Raw genomic sequence first — 24,833 nt, 5'->3', positions numbered from 1 at the left:
TCTCTCAAGGAAAGAGTGAATGAAATTTTACATTTCCTAGTCAGTGTGACCATAAAACTAAGTCCTAAACAATGAAATGTGAATAGCAGTGATAAAGTGTCATGCTCATGCCTAGCCCATAAAAACCCTCCCACATGTAATAATACTCTTTCAGACTTCCTATTTCTATAGCAATCTGCAAGGTCAAAGGAAAGATGGCAGAGTCACATAATGAAAAGAAGATCTAAGTCACCATTGTGAAGAAAACCGCCACAAATCAAAAACACCATTTTGGACTTGACATAAATGAGAAACTATTTACTTTCCCTCTTTTCCAACATCCACAAATTCAAGTAAACATCAATATTAATAGTCACTGAATAGCAAATTTGTACCACCTATGTGTTACTTTCTCTCCCTATTACTTTCCTGACTTCTTAGTACTACAGAAGATTTTTAAATGTGTGTCTCTTTATTCTACAAAAAAAAAAAAAGGATCTTATAAAGACCTTACAAATATATTTATGTGTGTGTATGGAAAGCTAGGGAGGTGGCTCAATGGACAGAATGCAGAAGTTGTATATGTGAGTTCTGAGTTTGACAATCTCCAGCACCAAATATGGCAGAAGACTATTAGTCTGGATGTCCTGATTGACATACATATATATGTATGTATGTATTATCCCTCTCCATACTTAAAAAAAGTAAATAAATCAGACCAGCAAGACAGTTTCCATAGGAGCCCACCTGCTTTGCCATTCACGCCACTCAGGTCTGAACACAGTCCCCACCAAACTGAAGGAAGCTTAGGTGCTGTGGTATCTTTCCTTCTCTCTTTCTGTCTGAAAATCTACCTGGCACAATGAAGTACCAGCAGTCACACACACACACACACACACACACACACACACACACACACACACACACACACACACACAAGACGTAATAAATAAATGCTACCTACACTTTAGTAACTCATCCCCCCCCAGCAATGAGCCTTATTTGGAATTAACAATTTATAGTACAGTTGTTGACACATAGGTGTAACCTCTCATTTCCCCATGGTAGGCGTCTATAAGAGACTCTGTCTCCCATCCTAGACTAGATTCTTTTCCATCATCAAGCACCAGGAACCTAATGGCCCTTTACCCACCCCTTTCTCTCCTTCTCTAGAGTCCTTTGCTTTGGTACAATACACCATGCCCAGTCTAATTTTCTTTTTTTTTTCAAGTCTTATTTTTTTAATTTCATTTATTGTAATGAGAAAGAGTAGATACAGAGGGAAAGATACATAGAGAGAGACAGAGACACCAGAACACTGCTCAGTCCTGGCTTATGGTGGGGCTGGGGATTGAACCTGGGACCTCAGAGCCTCAGGCTTGAAAGGCTTTTGCATAACTGTTATGCTGTCTCCCCAGGCCCGCCCAGTCTAATTTTCACCTTATGTTATCCCTTACTTTTCACCTTCTGTTTTGCTTCTTTTTTTCCCCCCAGTGTTCAGTATTTATGTATAATACTCTGAACAGTGGCTGAGGCCCTCCAAGCTGCTTCCTTGGTAATAACTACTTTTACATACTCTGCATGTGTCATATATTATTCCTGTTTTTACTATGTGTTAGTGTGACTGCAGGGTTTTTGGTTGTTTTGTTTTGTTTTTTTAGTAATTTAATAATGACCAAAAGATAACAAGATTGTGGGATAAGAGGGGCACAACCCCATACAATTCCCTCCACCAGAGTTCCATATTGCATCCCTCCACTGGAAGATTCCCTATTCTTTATCCCTCTGGAAATATGGACCAAAGATCTTTATATTTGGGAACTACTCTGTCCCCTAACCCAGCTTTCTAGTTCTATTCTCAACTTTGACACCATCTTCCCAGACAATACTTTCAGCCCACCTGCATGTTAACTGTGGGGCTCAAGCAAAATTAGTAAAGTCATGGGCCCCTTGGAATATACCTAAAATAGACTTCCTAGCTCCTTCCAACATGAAAACCCCAAATCTCATCTGCTCTATTCTTACCTTTAGGTTCCTGATTATTAAAGAATTTGTTCTGCTTTATATCTTAATGGTTTTCAGTCACCAAGTTGCAGATGCTACCATGATGCCAGCCTGAATTCCCTGGACAGATTACCTCACCAAAGTACCCTGGAACCCCACCTCCCCAGAGACCTACCCAACTATGGAAAGATAGAACTAGGGTAGGGTATGGATCAACCTGCCAATGCCCATGTCCAATGGAGAAGCAATTACAGAATCCAGACTTCCCACCTGCACCCCATAAAGATATTTGGTTCATACTGTTTTGCTTCTTAATTTCCTTTAGAGAGTTAAAGGATGTAGCATGACACTAAAAGAAATTCTGATGTCCTTCATAGTCTTTCATCAAACAGGAAGTAAAGCTAATCTCTCAAGCAGGAGTCTAGAAAAAGTGACTTTGAAACAGAAAAGTTCCACAGAGCTTTATACTACATTCTTTTTTTTATATTTATTTATTCCTTTTTGTTGCCCTTGTTGTTTTATTGTTGTAGTTATTATTGTTGTTATTGATGTCGTTGTTGGATAGGACAGAGAGAAATGGAGAGAGGAGGGGAAGACAGAGAGGGGGAGAGAAAAGTAAACACCTGCAGACCTGCTTCACCGCCTGTGAAGCGACTCCCCTACAGGTGGGGAACCAGGGGCTCCAACCAGGATCCTTATGCTAGTCCTTGCACTTTGCACCACGTGCGCTTAACTGGCTGTGCTACCTCCCGACTCCCTGTACTACATTCTTCTAGAGTTTTCTGTTTGTTTGTTTTTGTTTTTTTGTTTTTAACCAGAGCACTGCTCAGCTCTGGCTTATGATAGGGCTAGGGATTGAACCTGAGACCTTCAGTGCCTCAGGTATGAAAGTCTTTTTGCACAACCATTATGCTATCTTCCTAGCCCCTACATTCTTCTGTGCTCTGAAAATTTGGGCAAAATTAGTTAACCACAATAAAGGCGTGTCTTACAGATACAAAATATGTTCTTGTGTACAAAACATACACCAAGCAATGTAAAAGTATACTTTCATGATCAGTTTAGTTTTACAAGAAAAAACCTAATAATGTTTTTTTTTGTGTGTGTGTGTGTGTGTATATACACATATGTGTGTATATATTTATTTTATTTTATTTTATTTTATTTGCCTCCAGGGTTTTCTATCACTGGGGCTGTGCCAGCACTACAAATCCACTGCTTTTTTTTTTTGGCCATTTTTTTCCATTTTATTGGATAAGACAAAGAGAAATTGAGAGAAAAGGGGGAGATAGAGAGGGAGAAAGATAAATATCTGCAGACCTGCCTCACCACTTGTGAAGCGTGCTCCCCGCAGGTGGGGTGCTGGGGGCTCAAACCAGGATCTTTTTTTTTCTCTTTGCACTTCTTACTATGTTATGTACCCACTGCCCAGTCCCCCATATTGTGTGTTATATATAAATTCAGGTTTCTTCTTAGCTAGGTTTAAACTTTCCATTTTGAAAAGTTAATTAAATTATAAATACAGGGAAAGAAAAACGCATTCCCTTAGGGAAGGTTTACTGGCATATCTCTTTCACAGAATCAAATAGGCATTCAAAAGAAGATCACCAAGGCAAGCTGTAAGTGGAAAAGTGACCCAAAATATGACCTGGTCCCTCCTGACTCCTAGAATGATAAGAACTACAGATGGCTTCTTTAAGACCATGGTTGTTTATAGAATGAAAAAACACTTTCCATAAACAACTGAGTCTTCTATTTATTGTTGTAGGCTACATCACAAGGTATACTGAGAAATTTTAATAAAACCAATATGCCTTAAATTTCAAAAGAGCAAGTAGCACTGCAAATCATCAATGTTCTTTATTCATAATGACAAAAGAAGTCCAAATGTTCCTTGTGGTTGCAGTAACTGAGAGCTCAAGATACTAAAAGACTTTACAAGTAAAGGAATAACTGCTAAAAGGGATCCTTCCAGGGTTTTAGGAAGGGGTAATATATTTTTTAAATAATTATTTATTTTCCTTTTTGTTGCCCTTGTTGTTTTATTATTGTAGTTATTATTGTTGTTCTGGATGTCATTGTTGTTAGATAGGACAGAGAGAAATGGAGAGAGGAGGGGAAGAAAGAGAGGGGGAGAGAAAAATAGACACCTGCAGACCTGCGTCACCACTTGTGAAGCAACTCCCCTGCGGGTGGGGAGCCAGGGCTCGAACCAGGATTCTTACCCTGTCTTTGTGCTTTGTGCCACATACGCTTAACCCGCTGCACTACTGCCGACTCCCAGGAAGGGGTAATATTTTTAACGTAACTTCTTCACATTTCAAATGTCTCTCACATGTAAGCCACAATTCAACTTAAATTTGTGTACTCAAATGAGCTGAATAGATACTGCAGTTCTACAAAATTTCAGTTGGATTTCAAACCAGCAATGCCATTTGATGTTTTCTATCTTTTCTTTGAGCTTAATCCAACATTTAGGGCAAAAAGAAAAAAAATGCATAAATGTTGTTCAAGAAACTGCATACTTGCTATACACAATAATGCCTATAATTATTACTGGGCTTCGAGCTATTAGGCTGTTATAAAAATTATGATGGATTTTTCGGTGTAGCTATGCAAAAATATGTCATGACTTCTCTGACAACCCAATATAAAGGAGTCAACACTTCTCAGTGGCGGGTGTGTGTGTGGGTGGGTGTGGGTGTGTTGGAAATAAGTACCAGAGATGTTATTACTGGGCAGCTAAATCTTTAATTACCAATAGAGGTCTTTGGAACCACAAACATCATGTAAAATCACTTTCAAGTGCTGATTTTTTTTCTGGGAATTATGTTGCTCTCCAGCTTAATCAGTTAGGTAGACTGAAATGCAAATTCTTTTTTTTTTAATATTTACTCCCTTTTGTTGCCCTTGTTGCTTTATTGTTGTAGTTATTATTGATGTTGTTGTTGTTGGATAGGACAGAGAGAAATGGAGAGAGGAGGGGAAGACAGAGAGGAGGAGAGAAAGATAGACACCTGCAGACCTACTTCACTGCCTGTGAAGCGACTCCCCTGCAGGTGGGGAGCTGGGAGCTCAAACCAGGATCCTTGCTGGTCCTTATGCTTTGCGCCACCTGAGCTTAACCCACTGCACAACCACCCGACTCCCTGAAATGCAAATTCTTTGGGGTCCTTCTTAAAAAAACCATCTTTGTAAAATTTGTAAAGAAAGAAAATCAATCCCCACACCTATGGACATCTAATCTTTGATAAGAGGGCCCAAAGGATTAAATGGAAAAAGGAGGCTCTCTTCAATAAATGGTGCTGGGAAAACTGGGTTGTAACATGCAGAAGAATGAAATTGAACCACTTTATCTCATCAGAAACAAAAATCAACTCCAAATGGATCAAAGACTTAGATGTCAGACCAGAAACAATCAAATACTTAGAGGAAAACATTGGTAAAACACTTTCCCACCTACACCTCAAGGACATCTTTGATGAATCAAACCCAATTGCAAGGAAGACTAAAGCAGAAACAAACCAATGAGACTACATCAAATTGAAAAGCTTCTGCACATCCAAAGAAACTATTAAACAAACAAAGAGACCCCTCACAGAATGGGAGAAGATCTTTACATGCCATACATCAGACAAGAAACTAATCACCAAAATATATAAAGAGCTCAGCAAACTTAGCACCAAAAAAGCAAATGACCCCATCCAAAAATGGGCAGAGGATATGAAAAAAACATTCACTACAGAGGAGATCCAAAAGGCTAACAAACATATGAAAAACTGCTCTAGGTCACTGATTGTCAGAGAAATGCAAATTAAGACAACACTAAGATACCACCTCACTCCTATAAGAATGGCATACATCAAAAAGGACAGCAGCAACAAATGCTGGAGAGGTTGTGGGGACAGAGGAACCCTTTTACATTGCTGGTGGGAAGGTAAATTGGTCCGGCCTCTGTGGAGAGCAGTCTGGAAAACTCTCAGAAGGCTAGACATGGACCTTCCATATGATCCAGTAATTCCTCTCCTGGGGTTATACCCCAAGGACTCCATACCAACCAAAAAGATGTGTGTACTCCTATGTTCATAGCAGCACAATTCAGAATAGCTAAAACCTGGAAGCAACCCAGGTGCCCTACAACAGATGAGTGGCTGAGAAAGCTGTGGTATATATACACAATGGAATACTATGCAGCTATCAAGAACAATGAACCCACCTTCTCTGACCCATCTTGGACAGAGCTAGAAGGAAGAATGTTAAGTGAGCTAAGTCAGAAAGATAAAGATGAGTATGGGATGATCCCACTCATCAACAGAAGTTGACTAAGAAGATCTGAAAAGGAAACTAAAAGCAGGACCTGACCAAATTGTAAGTAGGGCACCAAAGTAAAAACCCTGTGGTGAGGGGTAGACATGCAGCTTCCTGGGACAGTGGGGGGTGGGAGTGGGTGGGAGGGATGGGTCACAGTCTTTTGGTGGTGGGAATGGTGTTTATGTACACTCCTAGTAAAATGTAGACATATAAATCAGTAGTTAATTAATATGAGAGGGGGAAAATCAATTGTACGTCTCAAAGTTTTTCAAAACACAAACTGAATCTTTTTAATATATAGGCTGTGTAATAGATATGCAGACTCTCTCAAAAGCCTAGACCAAGTAGATCAGAAGCAACCAATAGCACAGCTATATACAAGATACTGGGTACTGTACAGCAAACCCTAACACAAGGACTTTTCAAAGTTAACCCAATTACCAAATAATGTGATGATAACATTAACTATCCATTGTCTTTTTGAACCCTAAGACAGCAGGAACCTCACATCTCCACTATAGAGCCCCTACTTCCCCCAGTCCTGGAACCCTTGGATAGGGCCCACTTTGCCGTATGCCTCTCCCAATCCATTATCAAATAATATTGCATCTGCCGATCACAACCTAACCAACACAACGATTGCCACCTCAACATGCTTCACTTCAGACTGTGTCCAGAGACTTCACATGTGGAATGACAACCCTTCAGCTTCATTACTCGGGTGAGACCTTTCCTTTCATAGTATACTCTAATTCCATCTCAGGTGGTTCACTTTCTAACAAAGTCCCAAAACCTAGATATACACCAGTTTCTGTGAGAGAGAGCATATGTTCACACGTATCCGTAAACTACTGCAAAATATATACCTGAAAGCAGAAGTACACTAGAGTTTGCAGTGAGTACATCCCTAACACTTCCTCTCCACTATTCCAAGCTTTGAGTCCATGATTGCTCAACAATTTGTTTGGATTCGTATGTTAACTCTCTTTTCAGTCACCAGGTTCCAGATGTCATCAGGATGCCGGCCAGGCTTCCCTAGACTGAAGACCCCACCAATGTGTCCTGGAGCTCCGCTTCCCCAGAGACACACCCTAATATGGGAAGAGAGAGGCAGACTGGGAGTATGGACCGACCAGTCAACGCCCATGTTCAGTGGGGAAGCAATTACAGAAGCCAGACCTTCTACCTTCTGCAACCCACAATGACCCTGGGTCCATGCTCCCAGAGGGATAGAGAATAGGAAAGCTATCAGGGGAGGGGGTGGGATATGGAGATTGGGTGGTGGGAATTGTGTGGAATTGTACCCCTCCTACCCTATGGTTTTGTTAATTAATCCTTTCTTAAATAAAAAATAGAAAAAAATTCTTAAAAGGAAATAAAAAAAAGGAAAGAAAATCAAAATCTACTTACTACTTTTTTTTAACTAACTTTTGTCTATTTTAATGAACTGGAGAGGGTATGAATGAAATAGCATTGCTTTTTTACTTTTTAAATCATTAATTTATAAGATTTGTCCTCAATGGCTATCATCCAAGACTCAGAGAAAGTTAAGTTTGGAACTTCCTATAAAGCTCACTTAGCTACTCATACTTTAAATATTGCCATAAAATTTACCTTAAAGGTCATTTTAACCAGAGACTGCCATATACCATTGAAATAAATTTAATTAGTAAGTTATCCATAATTGTTGAAAAGTATTTGCCAATATACAAACTGTAAATAATTTATTTTCTGTGATCAGAATTCAATGAAATTCCTAACAAACTTTTTTCACTGGCACCCATTCATCTCAAAATAATAACTGTAGAAATGTATAACAAGATTGCTTACATAATAACAGTCAAGCAAAGGTATACTCACTGTACAGTTTAGCTCCTTAACTAGAGAGAGAACTTTTTGAAATGTTTGACTTCAAACCACTTCCAAAGATAAAACAAGTATTCAAAAGAATAGAAAAACCTTGTCCAAAAACTCAACAGAATTCATCACAATAGGTCAATATGTACTGAACACACACAGAGCAAAATTATATGCTACTAAATAATTCATTGTTCTGTCAAGAAAATGAAACACATTTTAACTTATGTGTTTCCAAAAAGATGAAGAATGTCCCCTAAAATAGTAAGAAATATTAAGATACTTGACAAAGAGAAATCTGTGTTCAACAGATACTTGCAAAGTCATTGGCCATCCTATCACAAACGCAACACCTACTTGCTTCATGGCAGTCTCTCCAATTTTGTCTGAATGCTTGCGAATACTCTCCAGAAAGTCTTTGAGATCAGACATAGAAACATCTTTAATTTCTTCTCGAAGCTTGGGGATGTTGTCCACCATCACTTTGCAGAATCGGTAGTGGCTTACTTGTGGCAGATAGGTATGCTCTAGATGTTCCAGAGTTTTCAGTGCAGGGTAATGCCTATAAAAGGAATGCATCATCTTCAGCTCAATTCATTCTTCTTTAGTGTAACCTATATAGCCCTTGAGCAAAATTCTCAGCCTAAATTAGCCCTCACTGTACATGAAGACAAATCTGGCACTAGACTTAAGTAGAAGCATCAATGAAAACATCTCAAATTATTTAAAGTTAACAGATGTATCAAACCCCCTTAAAGAAAAAACTTAAGAAAACAAACAGAGGAATTTAAAAACCCATACACTGGGAGTTCGGCAGTATCACAGCGGTTAAGTGCAAGGACTGGAGGAAGGATCCCGGTTCAAGCCCCCAGCTCCCCACCTGCAGGGGAGTCGCTTCACGAGTGGTGAAGCAGGTCTGCAGGTGTCTGTCTTTCTCTCCCCCTCTCTGTCTTCCCCTCCTCTCTCCATTTCTCTCTGTCCTATCCAACAACATCAACCACTACAACAATAAAGCAACAAGGGCAACAACAGGGAATAAATATATATATATATAAAAAACTCATACACTATAAGATATTTAACACAAAAGAAGGCAAGCTTTCAAAGATCTCATCCCAAGAATACAGAAAACTTTTAAAATATACCAATTAAATTAATTACATTAAAAAATGATAAATGATTACTTCTATGTAAAAAAAAGAAAACACTGTCCCATAAAACAAAGTATTGTAGGCTAGATTTCCACACAGTCACAGGAAAAAGCTTAGAAAATCTTCAACAATACTAAACAATAAAAACTATACAAAGACAATCCAAAACAGCTATACTTAGGGCTCTGGGAAAATGACCAAGAAAAGTAACAAATTAAAAAGTATTTATTCATGGAAACTGCTAAACAGTGGGGCTTGGTATTCTTGCCTAGAGCTATACATTCACTCTTCATCTCATCGGTTATGGCTGGTTAGAAATATCAGAAGCTCTAAAAAAATTAATTAATTAAAAAAAAAAGCAAGGGTAGATACCATAATGGTTATACAAAGAGGCTCACATGCCTAAGGCTCCAAAGTCCCAGGTTCAATCCCCTGCACCACCATAAATAAGCCAGAGCTGGGCAGTGCTCTAGTAAAAAAAAAAGGGGGGGAGGGATAGTGACACAGCTGGTTGAGCACACATGCTACAATGTGTAAAGACCCAGGTTCAAACCCCCAGTCCCCACCTGCAGGCAGAAAGCTTTGCAAGTGGTGAAGCAGTGCTGCAGGTATCTCTCTGTCTCTCTCTGTCTCTATTACCCCCTTCCCCCTCGATTTCTGGCTGTCTCTATCCAATAAAAAAATAAAGATAATTTAAAAATAAAAGACTTTTAAAAATAATCAGAAGCTCCCTGTCATTAGAGGGACAGGAAATTAGGGAGGGATGTCAATTGGCATTTTTAGTAAAAGTATCAAGCTGGCTTGAAAAATAAAAATAGAGGAAGCCTCTACGTCTACTTGCCTGAAATGAGCCTGGGTTGGAAGAAAGGTAGAAGGAAAATTAAACTTCTAAGAAAGATCCTGGAAACGAGAGACTGATAAACTCCCTAAACATCCCAAGCTAACTGAAGGTGTGCACTCCTATGTAGAACACCTGAAAATAGTTCACATATTCCTGGTTGAGTAGGTGGCTGTAGGCATGCACACAGAAGGTCTTGTAGAAAGTAGAAACTCAGATTTGAAGTTGAAATTTGCACTTGAAAATTGCCTGAATTTTTAATGCACGCCCGCTACCACACACAAAGTTGCTGTAAGGATAGAAAGCTTAATAGCTTGATGTTTGCTGTAGTGCAGTCTTAGGACATTCACTAACTGAACAAATATTTAGTATTAAATGAAGTATATTCAAAGATAAACAAAGACTGAGAGAATTCCTTACTAGAACTGCCTTGCAAGTAATAATAAAGGAAGCAAGAATGGAAATAAAAACAGAACATAACTTGAACTCACAGAAATAAGTCAAGAATGTAGGTAACAAATAAATACTAAATGTAAATAACTAAATAAATGTATTTTCTTTATATTTCTTTATATGTTTGTATATATTTTATATATTTAAGTATATTTTGTTAAGAGATATGGTTTTCAAAACACCCATAATAATACTTAGATTTGTAAAATATTGGGCTGTCAGAAAAGTCATGACATCTTTTTCTATGTATTTCTATGCAAAAATGCACTGTGACTTTTCCAGCAGCACAATATATAGGTGACAATAATAGGCAAAAGGGGGGGGGGGAAGAGAGCTACACTAAAGCAAAGTACTACTAAATATTAGACCAAAGGTATTAACAGTGATCTAAAACAGACTATTGCAGTATGTCAAGATGCAGATTATAACCCAGGAACAACCTCTAAGAAAAAAACTGCAAAAATAATTTGTAAAAAAAAATTTTTTTTGCCTCCAGGGTTATTACTGTGGCTTGGTGCCTGCACTACAAATCCACTTCTCCTAGAGGCCATTTTTCCCATTTTTGTTACCCTAGTTGTTTTTCCTTGTTGTTACTATTGTTGTTGTTGGATAGGACAGAGAGAAATCAAGAGAGGACGGGAAGACAGAGGGGGAGAGAAAGACAAACACCTGCAGACCTGCTCTGTTTGACCGCTTGTGAAGCGACCCCCCCCCCCAAAGGTGGGGAGACAGGGGCTCTAACTGCGATCCTTATGCTGGTCCTTGTGTTTTGCGTCATGTGCGGTTAACCTGGGGCGCTACCAACCAGCTCCCTAGTTAAAAAATTTTAAGGAGTTGAAAAATAAAATATTTAACTCAACAGAGTGAAAAATAAAACAAACTTATATGACAAATAGTAAACAAAGAGAAAAACTCAACCATATCAGTAACTATCAATACATCAGATGCAAATGAGTAAAAACTATTTCAAGGGAGTCGGGCTGTAGCGCAGCGGGTTAAGCGCAGGTGGCGCAAAGCACAAGGACCGGCATAAGGATCCCGGTTCGAACCCCGGCTCCCCACCTGCAGGGGAGTCGCTTCACAGGCGGAGAAGCAGGTCTGCAGGTGTCTATCTTTCTCTCCTCCTCTCTGTCTTCCCCTCCTCTCTCCATTTCTCTCTGTCCTATCCAACAACGACAACAACAATAATAACTACAACAATAAAACACCCAAGGGCAACAAAAGGGAATAAATAAATAAAATAAATATTAAAAACAAAAACTATTTCAACTCAAAAGGAGACATTGTAAAAAGTTATCCAATTATACACTGGCACCAAGAAGCATAATTTAGATTCAAAAGGATAAACAGGCTAATATAAAAAGAATGTCATGCAAAAAGTAAAAAAGCTGTAATGCTAATGAAATATTTATGTAAACAATATGTAAAAGAACAAGAGAGAGGGCAGGGGTAGATAGCATAATGGTTATTGTGCAAACAGACTCTCATTCATGATGCTCCAAAGTCCCAGGTTCAATCCCCTGCACTACCACAGCTGAGCAAGTACTCTTGTAATGGAAGAAAAAAAAAAAAAAAAAAAGAACAAGAGAGAAAGGGGCCAGATGGTGGCATGCCTGGTTAAGTGCACTCATTTCGTTGACCAAGGACCCAGGTTCAAGGCCCCGGGCCCCACCTGCAGAAAGGAAGCTTCATGAGTGGTAAAGCAGGGCTGCAGGTGTCTCTCTCTCTCCTTCCCTCTCTATTTTCCCCTCCCCTCTCAATTTCTCTCTGTCTCCATTCAATATTAAATAGATGAAAATATTTTAAAAATCAAAAGAACACTTCATAATAAGAACTATTTCATCTGACTAATATAAAAGCTTATATAAACATAAGAAAACAAATAAAACTAATACTGATATGGCTGATTGGGCATAGATAGAATATAATAAAGAGGAGCAAGTCAGGGAAATAGCTCAGTTAGTTAGCAGAGCACAGAAATTGAATACCTGAGATTCCAGATGCTTTTACAGTAGTTACTTTCTCTCCTTATCTATCTACCTATCTATCCATCCATCCACATCTCTCTCTCTCTGTCTCTCTCTCTAGTTCATAAGAAGTAAATATAATTAATGCTTTTATTTTTTAATTAATTTTTATTTATATATTTTGGATAGATACGAAGAGAAATTGAGAGGGAAAGGGGACAAAGAGATGAGAAAGAAAGAGAGACATCTGCAGCATTGCTTCACCACTGAGGAAGCTTCCCCCAAACAACAACTGGGTAAAGACCACCAATAACATATAAAGAATAGTTGATTTTCCAAAAAATGCAATAAACATAGAAAATTCATAAACGGGGCCAGGAGGTAGTGCACCTGGTTAAGCACACATATATTTTCAAGCTCAAGGACCCAGGTTAGAGCCCCTGCTCCACACCTGTAGGGGGTCCCTTTCACGAGTGGTAAAGCAAGTCTGCCAGTGTCTTTCTCCTCTCTCCATCTCCTCGACCTCTCACAATTTCTCTCTGTCCTATCTAATAAAAATTAGAAAGAAAAGAAAAATGGCTGCCAGAAGTGGTAGACTCGTAACATACCGTGCGCCCCAGTGATAACCCTGGTGGCAATAAAGATAAATAAGTAAATTTAATAAAATTAATTCAATAAATTAAACAATAATTAAAAGAGAAGACCATAAAGAGGTGAGGAGATCAATTTATGAAAAAATTGGAAGAGCACATCAAAAATATTATTTTGAAGGAATATAATAAAGCTACTAAAATGATGAAGTCTTGCATTTGTGATAAAATGGATGGAACTTGAGGTGACTGTGTTAGGAGAGTAAGTCAGAAAATGAAAAACAAGTTATCAGAGACTTCCTCTCATATGTGGAACATAAGTAAACAAAGGAAGTTAACTAACAAATGATAAAAATAACTCAAACTCTGTGAAAAATAGGATGGCTACCAGAGAGGAAAAAGGCTTGGAGATAAGGGTATGTTTGATCATGGAAATAGCACTAGGAGATTGATGGTAGATACAGTGAGGTCTACACAAATATAGAGAGAGGTAGAAAGCCGTAATCCTTACACTAGAGTTTGCAGTGAGTACCTCCCTAACACTTCCTCTCCACTATTCCAATCTTGGGATCCATGATTGCTCAACAAATTGTTTGGCTTTGTATGTTAACTCTCTTTTCAATCACCAGGTTCCAGATGCCACCAGGATGCTGGCTAGGCTTCCCTGGATTGAAGACCCCACCAATGTGTCCTGGAGCTCAGCTTCCCCAGAGACACACCTTACTAGGGAAAGAGAGAGGCAGACTGGGAGTATGGACCGACCAGTCAACGCCCATGTTCAGCGGGGAAGCAATTACAGAAGCCAGACCCTCTACCTTCTGCAACCCTCAACGACCCTGGGTCCATGCTCCCAGAGGGCTAGAGAATGGGAAGGCTATCATGGGAGAGGGTGGGTTATGGGGATTGGGTGGTGGGAATTGTATGGAGTTGTACCCCTCCTACCTTATGCTTTTGTTCACTAATCCTTTCTTAAATTAAAAATTTAAATAAAAAAAAAAAAAGAAAGCCGTAATCCTGGAATTCATATAGTTATTATAAGTGAATAAAATTGCTATTTTAAAGAAAGTAGAATTTTGACAGAGACTGACAAAGAATTTTTAAAAGATATTGGGCATTATTATCCATAATTTTAATAAATGAGACCCTACACCCTTGCCAGAAATGTGCATTAATGAGAGGTTTTTCAATGAAGTGCTTACAAAAATGCACATTTACAATCTAAAAAAATCAGATGTTCAAAAATATGTATATGCCTCTTTGGTTGTAGTTATTTTTAAGATTTTATTTATTTATTTATTTATTCATGAGAAATGATAGGCGAGAGAGAGAAAGAACCGGACACCACTCTGGTACATGTACTGCCGGGAATTGAACCTGGGACCTCATGCTTGAGAGTCCGAAGCCCTATCCACTGCGCCACCTCCCGGACCACGGTTGTAGCTATTTTTTATTACCAAGTAAAAAACTAATCTAAACCACTTAAACACATTATGATATATTCAGAGTAAAAGATTAAAATAAAAATGCATACAAAATTATTATTTTAAAGAGTATATAAGTATAGTAATAACATTTTTCAAAATTATGAATTTTGTATAAATCATGAGCAATGTGAATGCATGAACTATAGGTCACTGAATATGCACACATATATAAGTACACAGAAAAATAGCTAGAAAGCGATAGACCATAAAACTAGGCATTTTTTCTTCCCTTTAGCAACATTATGGATAGTAATTTTCTCCTTTATATATTTAACATTTTTATTTTATTATATTAAATGATATATATACACTTATACATGTGCTGTATATGGTTTCACTCATATATATTAAAGATTCTATTTCAGATTTTAAAAATAAATGTTACAGGAGGTACTTAAGATCTTATTACTCCAGTGTACTTACTACCACAAACACAAAGGCTTAAGACTAGTTTTGCTTCTTTTTATGTTTTTTTCCCCTCATGCATTCCAAAAATCAAAATCTTAGTCCAAATAAAGTGAAGAAAAGTTTACTTCCCCTAAATTTAGAAACAGAAATACAAATATAGTTTAATATGAAATGGTTGCCTTTATTAAAATTTTACAGACTCGAAAACAGTACAATTCACATAGTTTAGTGTAAACAGAATGGTGTTTACACTACAATTAGGTATAAAGAGCTATGTGCAATAAAATGGCATTCCTCTGGAGAGAAACATTAGAATGGATAGAAAGCCAGAAATTAAGCCAAAAAGATAAACACACTTTGGGGTTTAGTTATATTTTGGAACATTGTTTATAGAATGAGAAATATCCAACAATGATGCCTGTAGACACAGGCACATTCACTGATGAGACACATGGGCCGCATGCTGAAAACATCTGTCCTGTCAAGTAACTTCACATTTTTCAAGGCTAATTAGTACAAAACTCACTGAATCCTGACAAAGAATGTCACCTTACTTCCCTGCTGTCCTTTCCCTAGCATATCTGTGTTTCAACTATCACTGATCAATAGGATTATTCAAATGTCTAATGTTTTTCATTATTAGTGACAGGTTAAAAAAATAATCTTCAATTAAACTTTTGTATAGCAGATGCCAAAAGAAAAAAAAAAAACTATCTCCAGAGGCTATGGAAATCTAAACCAAGATTTAGACATTACTTTTGACAACCTCTAAACATTATTAAATCTAAATCAAAAGCCAAATTCCTTAGCTTAATTTGCATCTGTGCCAGTTCTTTCCCTCTGTTCTGTGGGCAGGCTCCCTAGCAGAGATTTAAGCAGAAAGGAAAATAAAAGAAATAAAGGATGTGAGTAAATAAGAAGGCATGAAAAGGGGTCTCAATAATCCTAAAATTTGGACAGCTAAGACCAGAATAACCTAGATATGGCTGAATGTTGTTTTGAGAAGACAAATACTACTCTAGGTGCTTTCTTGCCACCGTATGGAGCGCTTTCACAATAACAGTTCTAAGTGATTTTTGTTTTTTAATCCAGAGTATGATAAGAAAATTTTTCACCAAATATCACAGCCTTTCCTAATCAAAGAGCATTTAAAAAAAATAATTCCTCCTATATGCTAAAGAAAGCAAGATGGTCAATTATCTTCCCTTAAAGAACAGAAACTCTAATATTTAAATAAATACGTGGGCTGGGGAGATTGCATAATGCGTATGCAAAAGACATTCATGCCTGAGGCTCTGATGTCCTAGGTTAAATCCCCCAGCACCACCAGAAACCAGAGCTAAGCAATGCTCTGATCTGTATACTTCCTTCTTTCTCTTTTCATCAAAAAAATATTTTTTTAAAGAAGTAGATATTCTGGATACACACTGTACTTAAAATACTATTTAAATAAATACACACATCAGTATTTACTACTTCTGTCATTAAAGAGAAGTAATGGATAGACAGAAATTCCCACTGGTAAGAAGTAGAATACTGGCTAGAATATGAAAAGCAGTCGTGGTCCCCTCTCTATCTAGCATCAAAGAACTGTGATCTTTGAAAAAAATAGAAACAAACAAGCTGAATTTATTAACTATCTATGTCATCTACTGAAAGATGATAATGGAAGTATGGAAGTAATCAGAGAAAACACAGAGGCCAGCAGTTTAACAGAATTAAGAGTCAAAGGTAGGAGGAGTACAGAAAAATTAAGTGACCTTGATGTGAATATAAAAAAAAAGTGAGCAAAGGGGTAACAATGCAGAAATCTACAAGGGGGAGGGAGAAAGAGAGAGAGGGAGGGGGAGAGAGAGAGAGAGAGAGAGATTTTCTTTGTTTCCTTCTCCTTTCTTTGAGTCTTTCAGTCAGGCATAAAAAAGTGAAAAGCCACAGAATCAGAAAAGGCGAGGAGAAAGGGAAAGTGAGACAGGAGGGAGAACCAGACAAACATCAGAGATGTAAGAAAACAACTTCAGAGAGCTCACACAAGGCAGAGAAACATTCAAACTCTGAAGAGCCATGGGGATTCCCAAGTTAATCAGAGCTGATGACTACTACTCTGAACTACTCCAAGAATGAAGATGGACCTACTAGCAAAGCTTAAAACTGGGAGTTAAGGGGGCCGGGCGGTAGCTCATCAGGTTAAACACACAAGGTACAAAGCACAAGGACCCGTGCAAGAATCCCCGGCTCCCCACCTGCAGGAGGGTCACTTCACAGTCAGTGAAGCAGGTCTGAAGGTGTCTATCTTTCTCTCCCCCTCTCTGTCTTTCCCTCCTTGCTTGATTTCTCTCTGTCCTATCCAACAACAGCAAGAACAACAAGGGCAACTAAAATGGGGAAAATGGCCTCCAGGAGCAGTGGATTCGTAGTACAGGCACTGAGTCCCAACGATAACCCCGGAGGCAAAAAACAAAAACAAAAACTGGGAGTCAAAGAGATCAAACTGGGGGTGGGGGGGGTGGGGGGGGTAGTGCACCAGGTTAAGTGTGCATAGTCCAAAGCACAAGGATCCCAGTTTGAGCCACTGGCTCCCCATCTGCAGGAGGTCACTTTACAAACAGTTAAGCAGGTCTGCAGGTGTCTCTCTCTCCACCTCTCTAACTTCCCCTCCCCTCTCTATCTTCCTCTCCTCTCTCAATTTCTCTGTGTCCTATCCAATAATAACTATCCAAACTGATCTACAACTTAACTGCCTCTCAAACACTGAACAATGATCTCTTTTGTAAAAAGTTCCCAAGGGGCAGGAAGATAGAAATCCTGGGTTCAAGTCTCAATAAATCTCAACACTGGAGAAAGCTCCATCGGTGGTAATGTAGTGCTACAGTATCTCTTCTCTCCTCTCTTTCATGTCTCTCCTCTCCTACCTCTAAAATAATGAAAATATTAGCTTGGGAGCATGCGTGCGACTCTGGCACCACATTTACCGTCGTCGCCGCCGCCTCCAGGGTTATTGCTGGGGCTCAACGGACTGCATCTACTACTCCTGGAGGCATTTTTCCCATTTTTGTTGGCCTTATTGCCCTTGTTGTTGCTATTACTGTTATTGATATTGCTGTTGTTGTTGTTGAATAGGACAAAGAAATCAAGAGAGAAGGGGAAGACATGGAGTATGGCACCAAAGTAAGAAAGCAGAAGTACACTAGAGTTTGCAGTGAGTACTCCCTTAACACTTCCTCTCCACTTTTCCAAGCTTTGGGTCCATGATTGCTCAACAGTTTGTTTGGCTTTGTATGTTAACTCTCTTTTCAGTCACCAGGTTCCAGGTGTCATCAGGATGCCGGCCAGGCTTCCCTGGACTGAAGACCCCACCAATATGTCCTGGAGCTCTGCTTCCCCAGAGACCCACCCTACTAGGGAAAGAGAGAGGCAGACTGGGAGTATGGACCGACCAGTCAACGCCCATGTTCAGCGAGGAAGCAATTACAGCAGCCAGACCTTCTACCTTCTGCAACCCTCAACGACCCTGGGTCCATGCTCCCAGAGAGATAGAGAATGGGAAAGCTATCAGGGGAGGGGGTGGGTTATGGAGATTGGGTGGCGGGAATTGTGTGGAGTTGTACCCCTCCTACCCTATGGTTTTGTTAATTAATCCTTTCTTTAATAAAAAAAAAAAAAAGAAAGAAAAAAAAAAAAAAACATCTATGCAAACAGTCTGGAAACCACATGCCTCCAGCAAATCAGACTTCTTACACCGGTGATCAGAACCTGGGGAGATAGCGACGTCCTGCAGAAAAAAAAAAAAAAAAAAAAGAAGGGGAAGACAGAGAGGGGAGAGAAATACACCTGCCAACCTGCTTCACTGCTTGTGAAGTGAAGTCCCTGCAGGTGGGGAGCCAGGGGCTCAAAATGGGATCTTTGCACCCATCCTTGCCCTTGGTGCCATGTGTGCTTAACCCACTGTGCTACCACCCGACCCCCACCACATTTACTTTTTTTAAAGTCCCCAAAAGAAAAACCTCCCAAAATTCAGATACTCATCAAGATAACATAAACCCATTATTCAATGGAAAAGTTAATTACTAGAACTCAAAAAAGTGACCTATAACTAAGAAAAACAAAATCAATGTTCAGAAAATAAATCCAAAATACCAGAACTGACTGAGCTTCCAAAATACATGAAATCAGGTTTTGGAGATATTCTTCACATATGATCATCCCAAAACAAAAACAAATTAAACGTGAAAAATCAAATGGAGGACCAGAGACCAGAGAGAGACCTCAGTGGATAGAGCTCATGCCTTGTCATACAAGCAGCCCAGGTTTGAGCCACAGTACCACATGGAATGTGCTCTGAAACTGGGGGAGGCTCCTGGATCATGGTGCTTCTCTCCGTTTCTCACTCTGTCCATCTGAATGAAAAAGCAGCCCAAGCATTTAAGTGCACATGTGCAAGGTCCTGGCTCTACCAGAAATAACAAAAATAAAACAGAGCTTTGTAAGCTAGGTATAATTCAAGGGATGAAGTGTCAGACTTTCTCAAGCATGAGGTTCTGAGTTCTATCCCCAGCATCACATGTGCCAGAGTGATGCTCTGATTCATTCTCTTCCTTCTCCTTTGTCTCTCATTAGTAAATAAATCTATCTTCATTTTAAAAGGAGGAGGAGGAGGAGGAGGAGGAAGAGGAGGAGGAGGAGGAGGTGGTGCTAGGCAGTGGCACACTTGGTTCGGTGCACACATTACTATGCACAAGGACCCAGGCTCAAGCTCCTGTTTCCCACCTGAGGGTTGAGGGGGAGCCTCAAAAGTGATGAAGCAGTGCTTCAGGTTTCACTCTAGTTCCCCTCTTGATGTCTCTCTGGTTCCATCAAATATAAGAAAAATATGGATTGCACCAAAGTAAAGGACTCGTGGGGGTGGGGGTGGGGTTGGGCAGGGGCTCAGGTCCTGGAGCACAATGGTGGAGGAGGACCTAGGTGGGAGGTTAGAGTGTTACGCAGAAAACTAAGACATTTTACATATATACCAACAACTATATTTACTGTTGACTATAAACCATCAATCCCCCCAATAAATTTTTAATAAAAATAATAAAGATGGGGCTGGGCAATGGCATACTCAGAAGAAAGAGAAAGAGAGAGGAGAGGAGAGGAGAGGAGGGGAGGGGAGGGGAGGGGAGGGGAGGGGAGGGGGAGAGGGGAGGGGAGGGGAAGGGAGGGGAGGGGAGGGGAGGGGGAGAGGGGAGGGGAGGGGAAGGGAGGGGAGGGGAGGGGAAGGGAGGAGAAGGGAAGGGAGGGGAGGGGAAGGGAGGAGAGGGGAAGGGAGGGGAGGGGAGGGGAGGGGAGGGGAGGGGAAGGGAGGGGAGGGGAGGGGAGGGGAAGGGAGGGGAGGGGAGGGGAGGGGAAGGGAGGGGAGGGGAGGGGAGGGGAAGGGAGGAGAAGGGAAAGGAGGGGAGGGGAAGGGAGGAGAGGGGAAGGGAGGGGAGGGGAGGGGAGGGGAGGGGAGGGGAGGGGAGGGGAGGGAAAGGAAAAGAAAGAAAAATTTCTATCATTTTATTGGTGGGTGGATAGTTTAGAGTGCAGTTGTTGGCACTGGGTATAATTTCTCATCTCCCTGTGACAGGTGTCTGTAAAACATTATCATCCCCAATACAGGTCCTTTTCCACCATCATGCTCCCGGACTAAAAGGCACTCCACACACACATACACACCCTCCCTCACTCCTTCCCCAAAGTCATTTTGCTTTGGTGCAATATACCAAACCCAGTCCAAGTTTAACTTTGTGTTTTCCCTTTCTGCCCTTGTTTCTTAAGTTCTGCCTGCAAATGAAATCATCTGGTATTCATCTTTCTCTTTTTGGCTTATCCCACATGATTACTTCAAGCTCCATCTAAAATGAGACAAAGGAGATGACTTCATCATTTTTAACAGATGACTACTATTCCATTACTTATATGTACCACAACTTTCTTAACCACTCATCTATTGCTGGACATCTGGGTTGCTTTCAAGTTTAGGCTATTACAAAAAGTGCTGCTATAAACATAGGTGTACAAAGAACTCTTCAAATGGGTGCATTTACTTTCTTTGGATATATGCCCAGGAGAGGAATGGCCAGGCCATAGAGTAGGTCCATAGCCAGTGTTCTGAGAAGTCTCCAGACTGAAGTTTCTGGAGGGACTGAATCAGTTTGCATTCCTACCAGCAGTGTATCACAACATAAAAATTTTTAATGAAATTGTAATAGTAGAAAAAAATGGAAATGTCACTGGATGAGAGTAAAAGATTTCTCAATATAAAAGAAAGCTCAGTGCTTGAAGACAGCAATAAAGTTTACCCCATATTAAAAAAAAAAAAGAGGAAAATAAATGGCTGAGGGAACAAAAAGCTAGCTCGTCAAGGCATTTATGGGATGTTTCTTTATTGGGGGTCACTTATGGGATTTTTAAGAAGTTATCTAATATGGATCTAATTAAAGTCCCAGGATGAGGTTGGAAAAATGACAGAGGAAAACAATTTGAAAAACAGTATTCGAGCACTTCCTAGATTTTATAGAAATTACAAAATCACAAATCCAAGAAGCTGAAGAAACTACAAGCAGAATAAGCAGACACACTTATTTACATCAATGTGCATCAAAAATCAAACTGCTAGTAACAAATATTAAAAAGAAAACTATTAAGACAGACAGAGAAAAGACACAGTAGGGAGTCGGGCAGTAGCGCAGCGTGGCACAAAGCGCAAGGACCAGTAAGGATCCCGGTTTGAGCCCCAGCTCGCCACCCACAGGGGAGCTGCTTCACAAGTGGTGAAGCAGGTCTGCAGGTGTCTCTCTTTCTCTGCCCCTCTCTGTCTTCCCCTTCTCTCTCCATTTCTCTCTGTCCTATCCAACAATGATGACATCAACAACAATTTAAAAAAAAAAAAAAAAGACACAGTAGAGAAAAAACACTGATAGGTAACAGAAACACCATACATAAACCTCTTCTCAAGAACAACATAATCCAGAAGACAAAGAAATATGCCTTAAAAGTTCTATACCCATCAAAAATGTCTTTCAGAGCTGGAGAGATAGCTCACTAGGTGGGGTGCCTGGATTCCCATGCACACAACCTATGTTCAAGTCCCAGCACCCCCTGGGAGGTACTATGGCATGGGAAGAGGTTTCAGCACTGTGATGTCTCCCCTCTCACTTGAAACAGAGAGACAGCAGGGGAGTGAAAAGAAACAGAAATGACTGAATAGGGAAGTTATAGGATATGTAGCCAATGGGGTACTTACTACTCAGCCACTAGGTACCCGCATTGTCTACTTCAGGACAAAAATGGATAGAAACAGAAATTTACGCTACATGAAATAAATAAGGAAGTAAAAGAAGACTACCAGATGGTTTCACTTGCATGTGAACTATAGATACCTAAAACAAAGTACCTTAGAAAAATAATAATCAAAGTAACTCTTGAACTACATGGAAACTATGGTCTTGACTAGAGGGAACAGCCAGGTGGTAGGGAGAAGTGAAAGGTCCAAGTTGGTGTGATGGCACAAGTAATTTGGTGGTGGATGCAATGCAGTGAACCACATATATACATACAGAACTACACTCTAAAATCTAATTATTTGTGAGGCAACGTTGTCAATTGAAAAACAGAACAATTCTTGATCACTTCACAATCTAAGACTAGTTTAAACCTGTAAGTGTGAAAAGACAGATGTTACAAAGATGTGAACTAACAAAGCTACCCATAAAATGAAAAATTCTACCCATCTCACAACTTCCTCACAATTATCTCCCCTATAAAGCATAATAAAAACAAACCAAAAAGGGAAGTTAATTTTTGTTATATTTATTTATTTATTCAAGACAGCCAGAAATCAAGAGGGAAGGGGGTGATAGGGAAAGAGAGAGAGACACCTGCAACACTACTTCACAACTCACAAAGCTTTCCCCCTGCAGGTAGGGGCTGGAGCCTCACACATTGTGGCATGTTTACACAACCAGATGCACCACTACCTGGCCCTGATAAATTAATTTATTTAGTCATGAGACAGAGAGCCAGAATATCACTGACACATATAACACTAGGCATCAAACTCAGGATCTTATGCTTTGTAAGTGCAGAATTTTAGCTACTGTGCCACATCCCAAGTCACTCAATTCATTTTTGTTGAATAAATAAATGAATTTCAAAACAGACAAAGAATCATTTGTGTAAATATTTTTAAATCATGAAAGAATACAAATAGGAGGGGCCAGGCACTGGTGCACCTGGATAAGTGCACATTATAATGTGTAAGAACCCAGGTTCAAGGCCCCAGCCCCCACCTACAGAGGGAAAGTTTTGCGAGTGGTGAAGTAGGGCTGTAGGTATCTCTCTGTCTCTCTGTCTGTCTCTCTCTAGTTGTATCTAACTAATAAATAAAATTAAAATAATATTTTTAAAAAAGAATGCAAATAAGATTCATAAATACTGAAAACATGGACTATGTGAACACAAGCCAATTCATTATACTGGGTTTCCTCATGGAACTGTAGAAAAAAGAACTCAGGGAGTGGATATAAATTGTATCTGTAATCTCTACAAATGTATATATTTACCTCCCTGTGTCCATATGTAAAGATTTACTCCTAAATAGATATGACTCAAAACTGGAAAGATTGCTAACATCTCCTAAAGGAATTTTTTTCCCCCTAGTTCCCTGATGTTTTCCACAATGTTAGAAATTTGTAAAAATGTTATCAGGAAAATAAAATTACTTTCACATCTCATGGCATAGAACCTCTTAGAGTATTCTACCCATGCTTTCTTATATAAGCATGTCTTTCTGGGAAGAAAGGAGTCTTGTGGAATAATCTTAAGAAATTAAAAAACTTTTTTTTTTTCCTATTTTACTGGATAGAACAGAGAGAATTTGAGAGGAGAGGAGAGAAATAGGGGAGAGAAATAAAGACATCTGCAGACCCACTTCACTGCTTGTGAGGCAGTCCCCTGCTGGTGGGGCGCCAGCGGCTCAAAGTGGGAACTATCTGCAGGGGTCCTTGAACTTTGTGCTATGTGCACTTAGCCTGGTGTCCTACTGCCCGGCCCCTCAAATTCAAAAACTTAATTCCTCATGCCTTTAGCTTCAAAATTCTTGAGGATTTCGATTTTATTCACAATATTTCTATTGCTACTAAAATACTAAGTAAATTTCAACTCCAGTCTTTTCCTCTTAAAACCTAGGTAAAATTAACATCTGGGGTAGGTCAGTCCTGTTCATCCCTTAGCCTCACGTGCCTCCATCACAGTGCAGGACATCCCGACAGAGTCAGAATGTCTACCATGATTTAGAAGAATCAAAGAGACACTATAGAGTTTGCTCTGAAATACAACCAGAAGAAGATGGATACATGAGAAGAGTCCACTCAACAACAATTTTAATCTTGTCCTTTGTAATGATTAGCTTTATGTCCCAACTTGGCTAGATGGTCAAAGCAATCAGCTATGTGCCCAGACATTTTTCTAGGTTCTTCTTTGAAGATATTTCAGTTGAGATTACTAACACTTGAATCAAATGATTTTGAATACAGAAGATTACCTTCCACAATATAAGTAGGATTCATTCAAAGGAAAGGATGAGGAAGAGGGAATTCTGCCAGCTGACTGCCTTTGAACTCAAGATGATAATATTTACTCTTCCTTGTTACACCAATCTAATAACACACTCTGCAGATTTTGAACTCACCGGTCACCATAATTGTGAGTCAACTCCTTGAAATACCTTCTCCCCTACCCCTTGCTCCAGCTCTCTCTGCCACACATACACC

General features: G+C 39.6%; 1 protein-coding gene across 3 annotated transcripts in view; it reads right to left on the bottom strand.

Annotated features, from left to right (window-relative positions):
- EXOC6B (exocyst complex component 6B) overlaps positions 1–24,833 on the bottom strand; it is a 615,405-nt gene that overhangs the window by 491,364 nt on the left and 99,208 nt on the right. For all 3 annotated transcript variants that reach the window (XM_007523677.3, XM_060187119.1, XM_060187121.1), the window contains exon 6: positions 8,509–8,713. In XM_007523677.3, coding sequence (XP_007523739.1) covers positions 8,509–8,713 — 205 coding nt within the window. The remainder of the gene's footprint in view (positions 1–8,508; positions 8,714–24,833) is intronic.

Source organism: Erinaceus europaeus, chromosome 3 (assembly GCF_950295315.1).
Source record: "Erinaceus europaeus chromosome 3, mEriEur2.1, whole genome shotgun sequence".
Taxonomy (NCBI): Eukaryota; Metazoa; Chordata; class Mammalia; order Eulipotyphla; family Erinaceidae; genus Erinaceus; species Erinaceus europaeus.
This window is presented reverse-complemented; position numbering and strand designations above follow the sequence as displayed.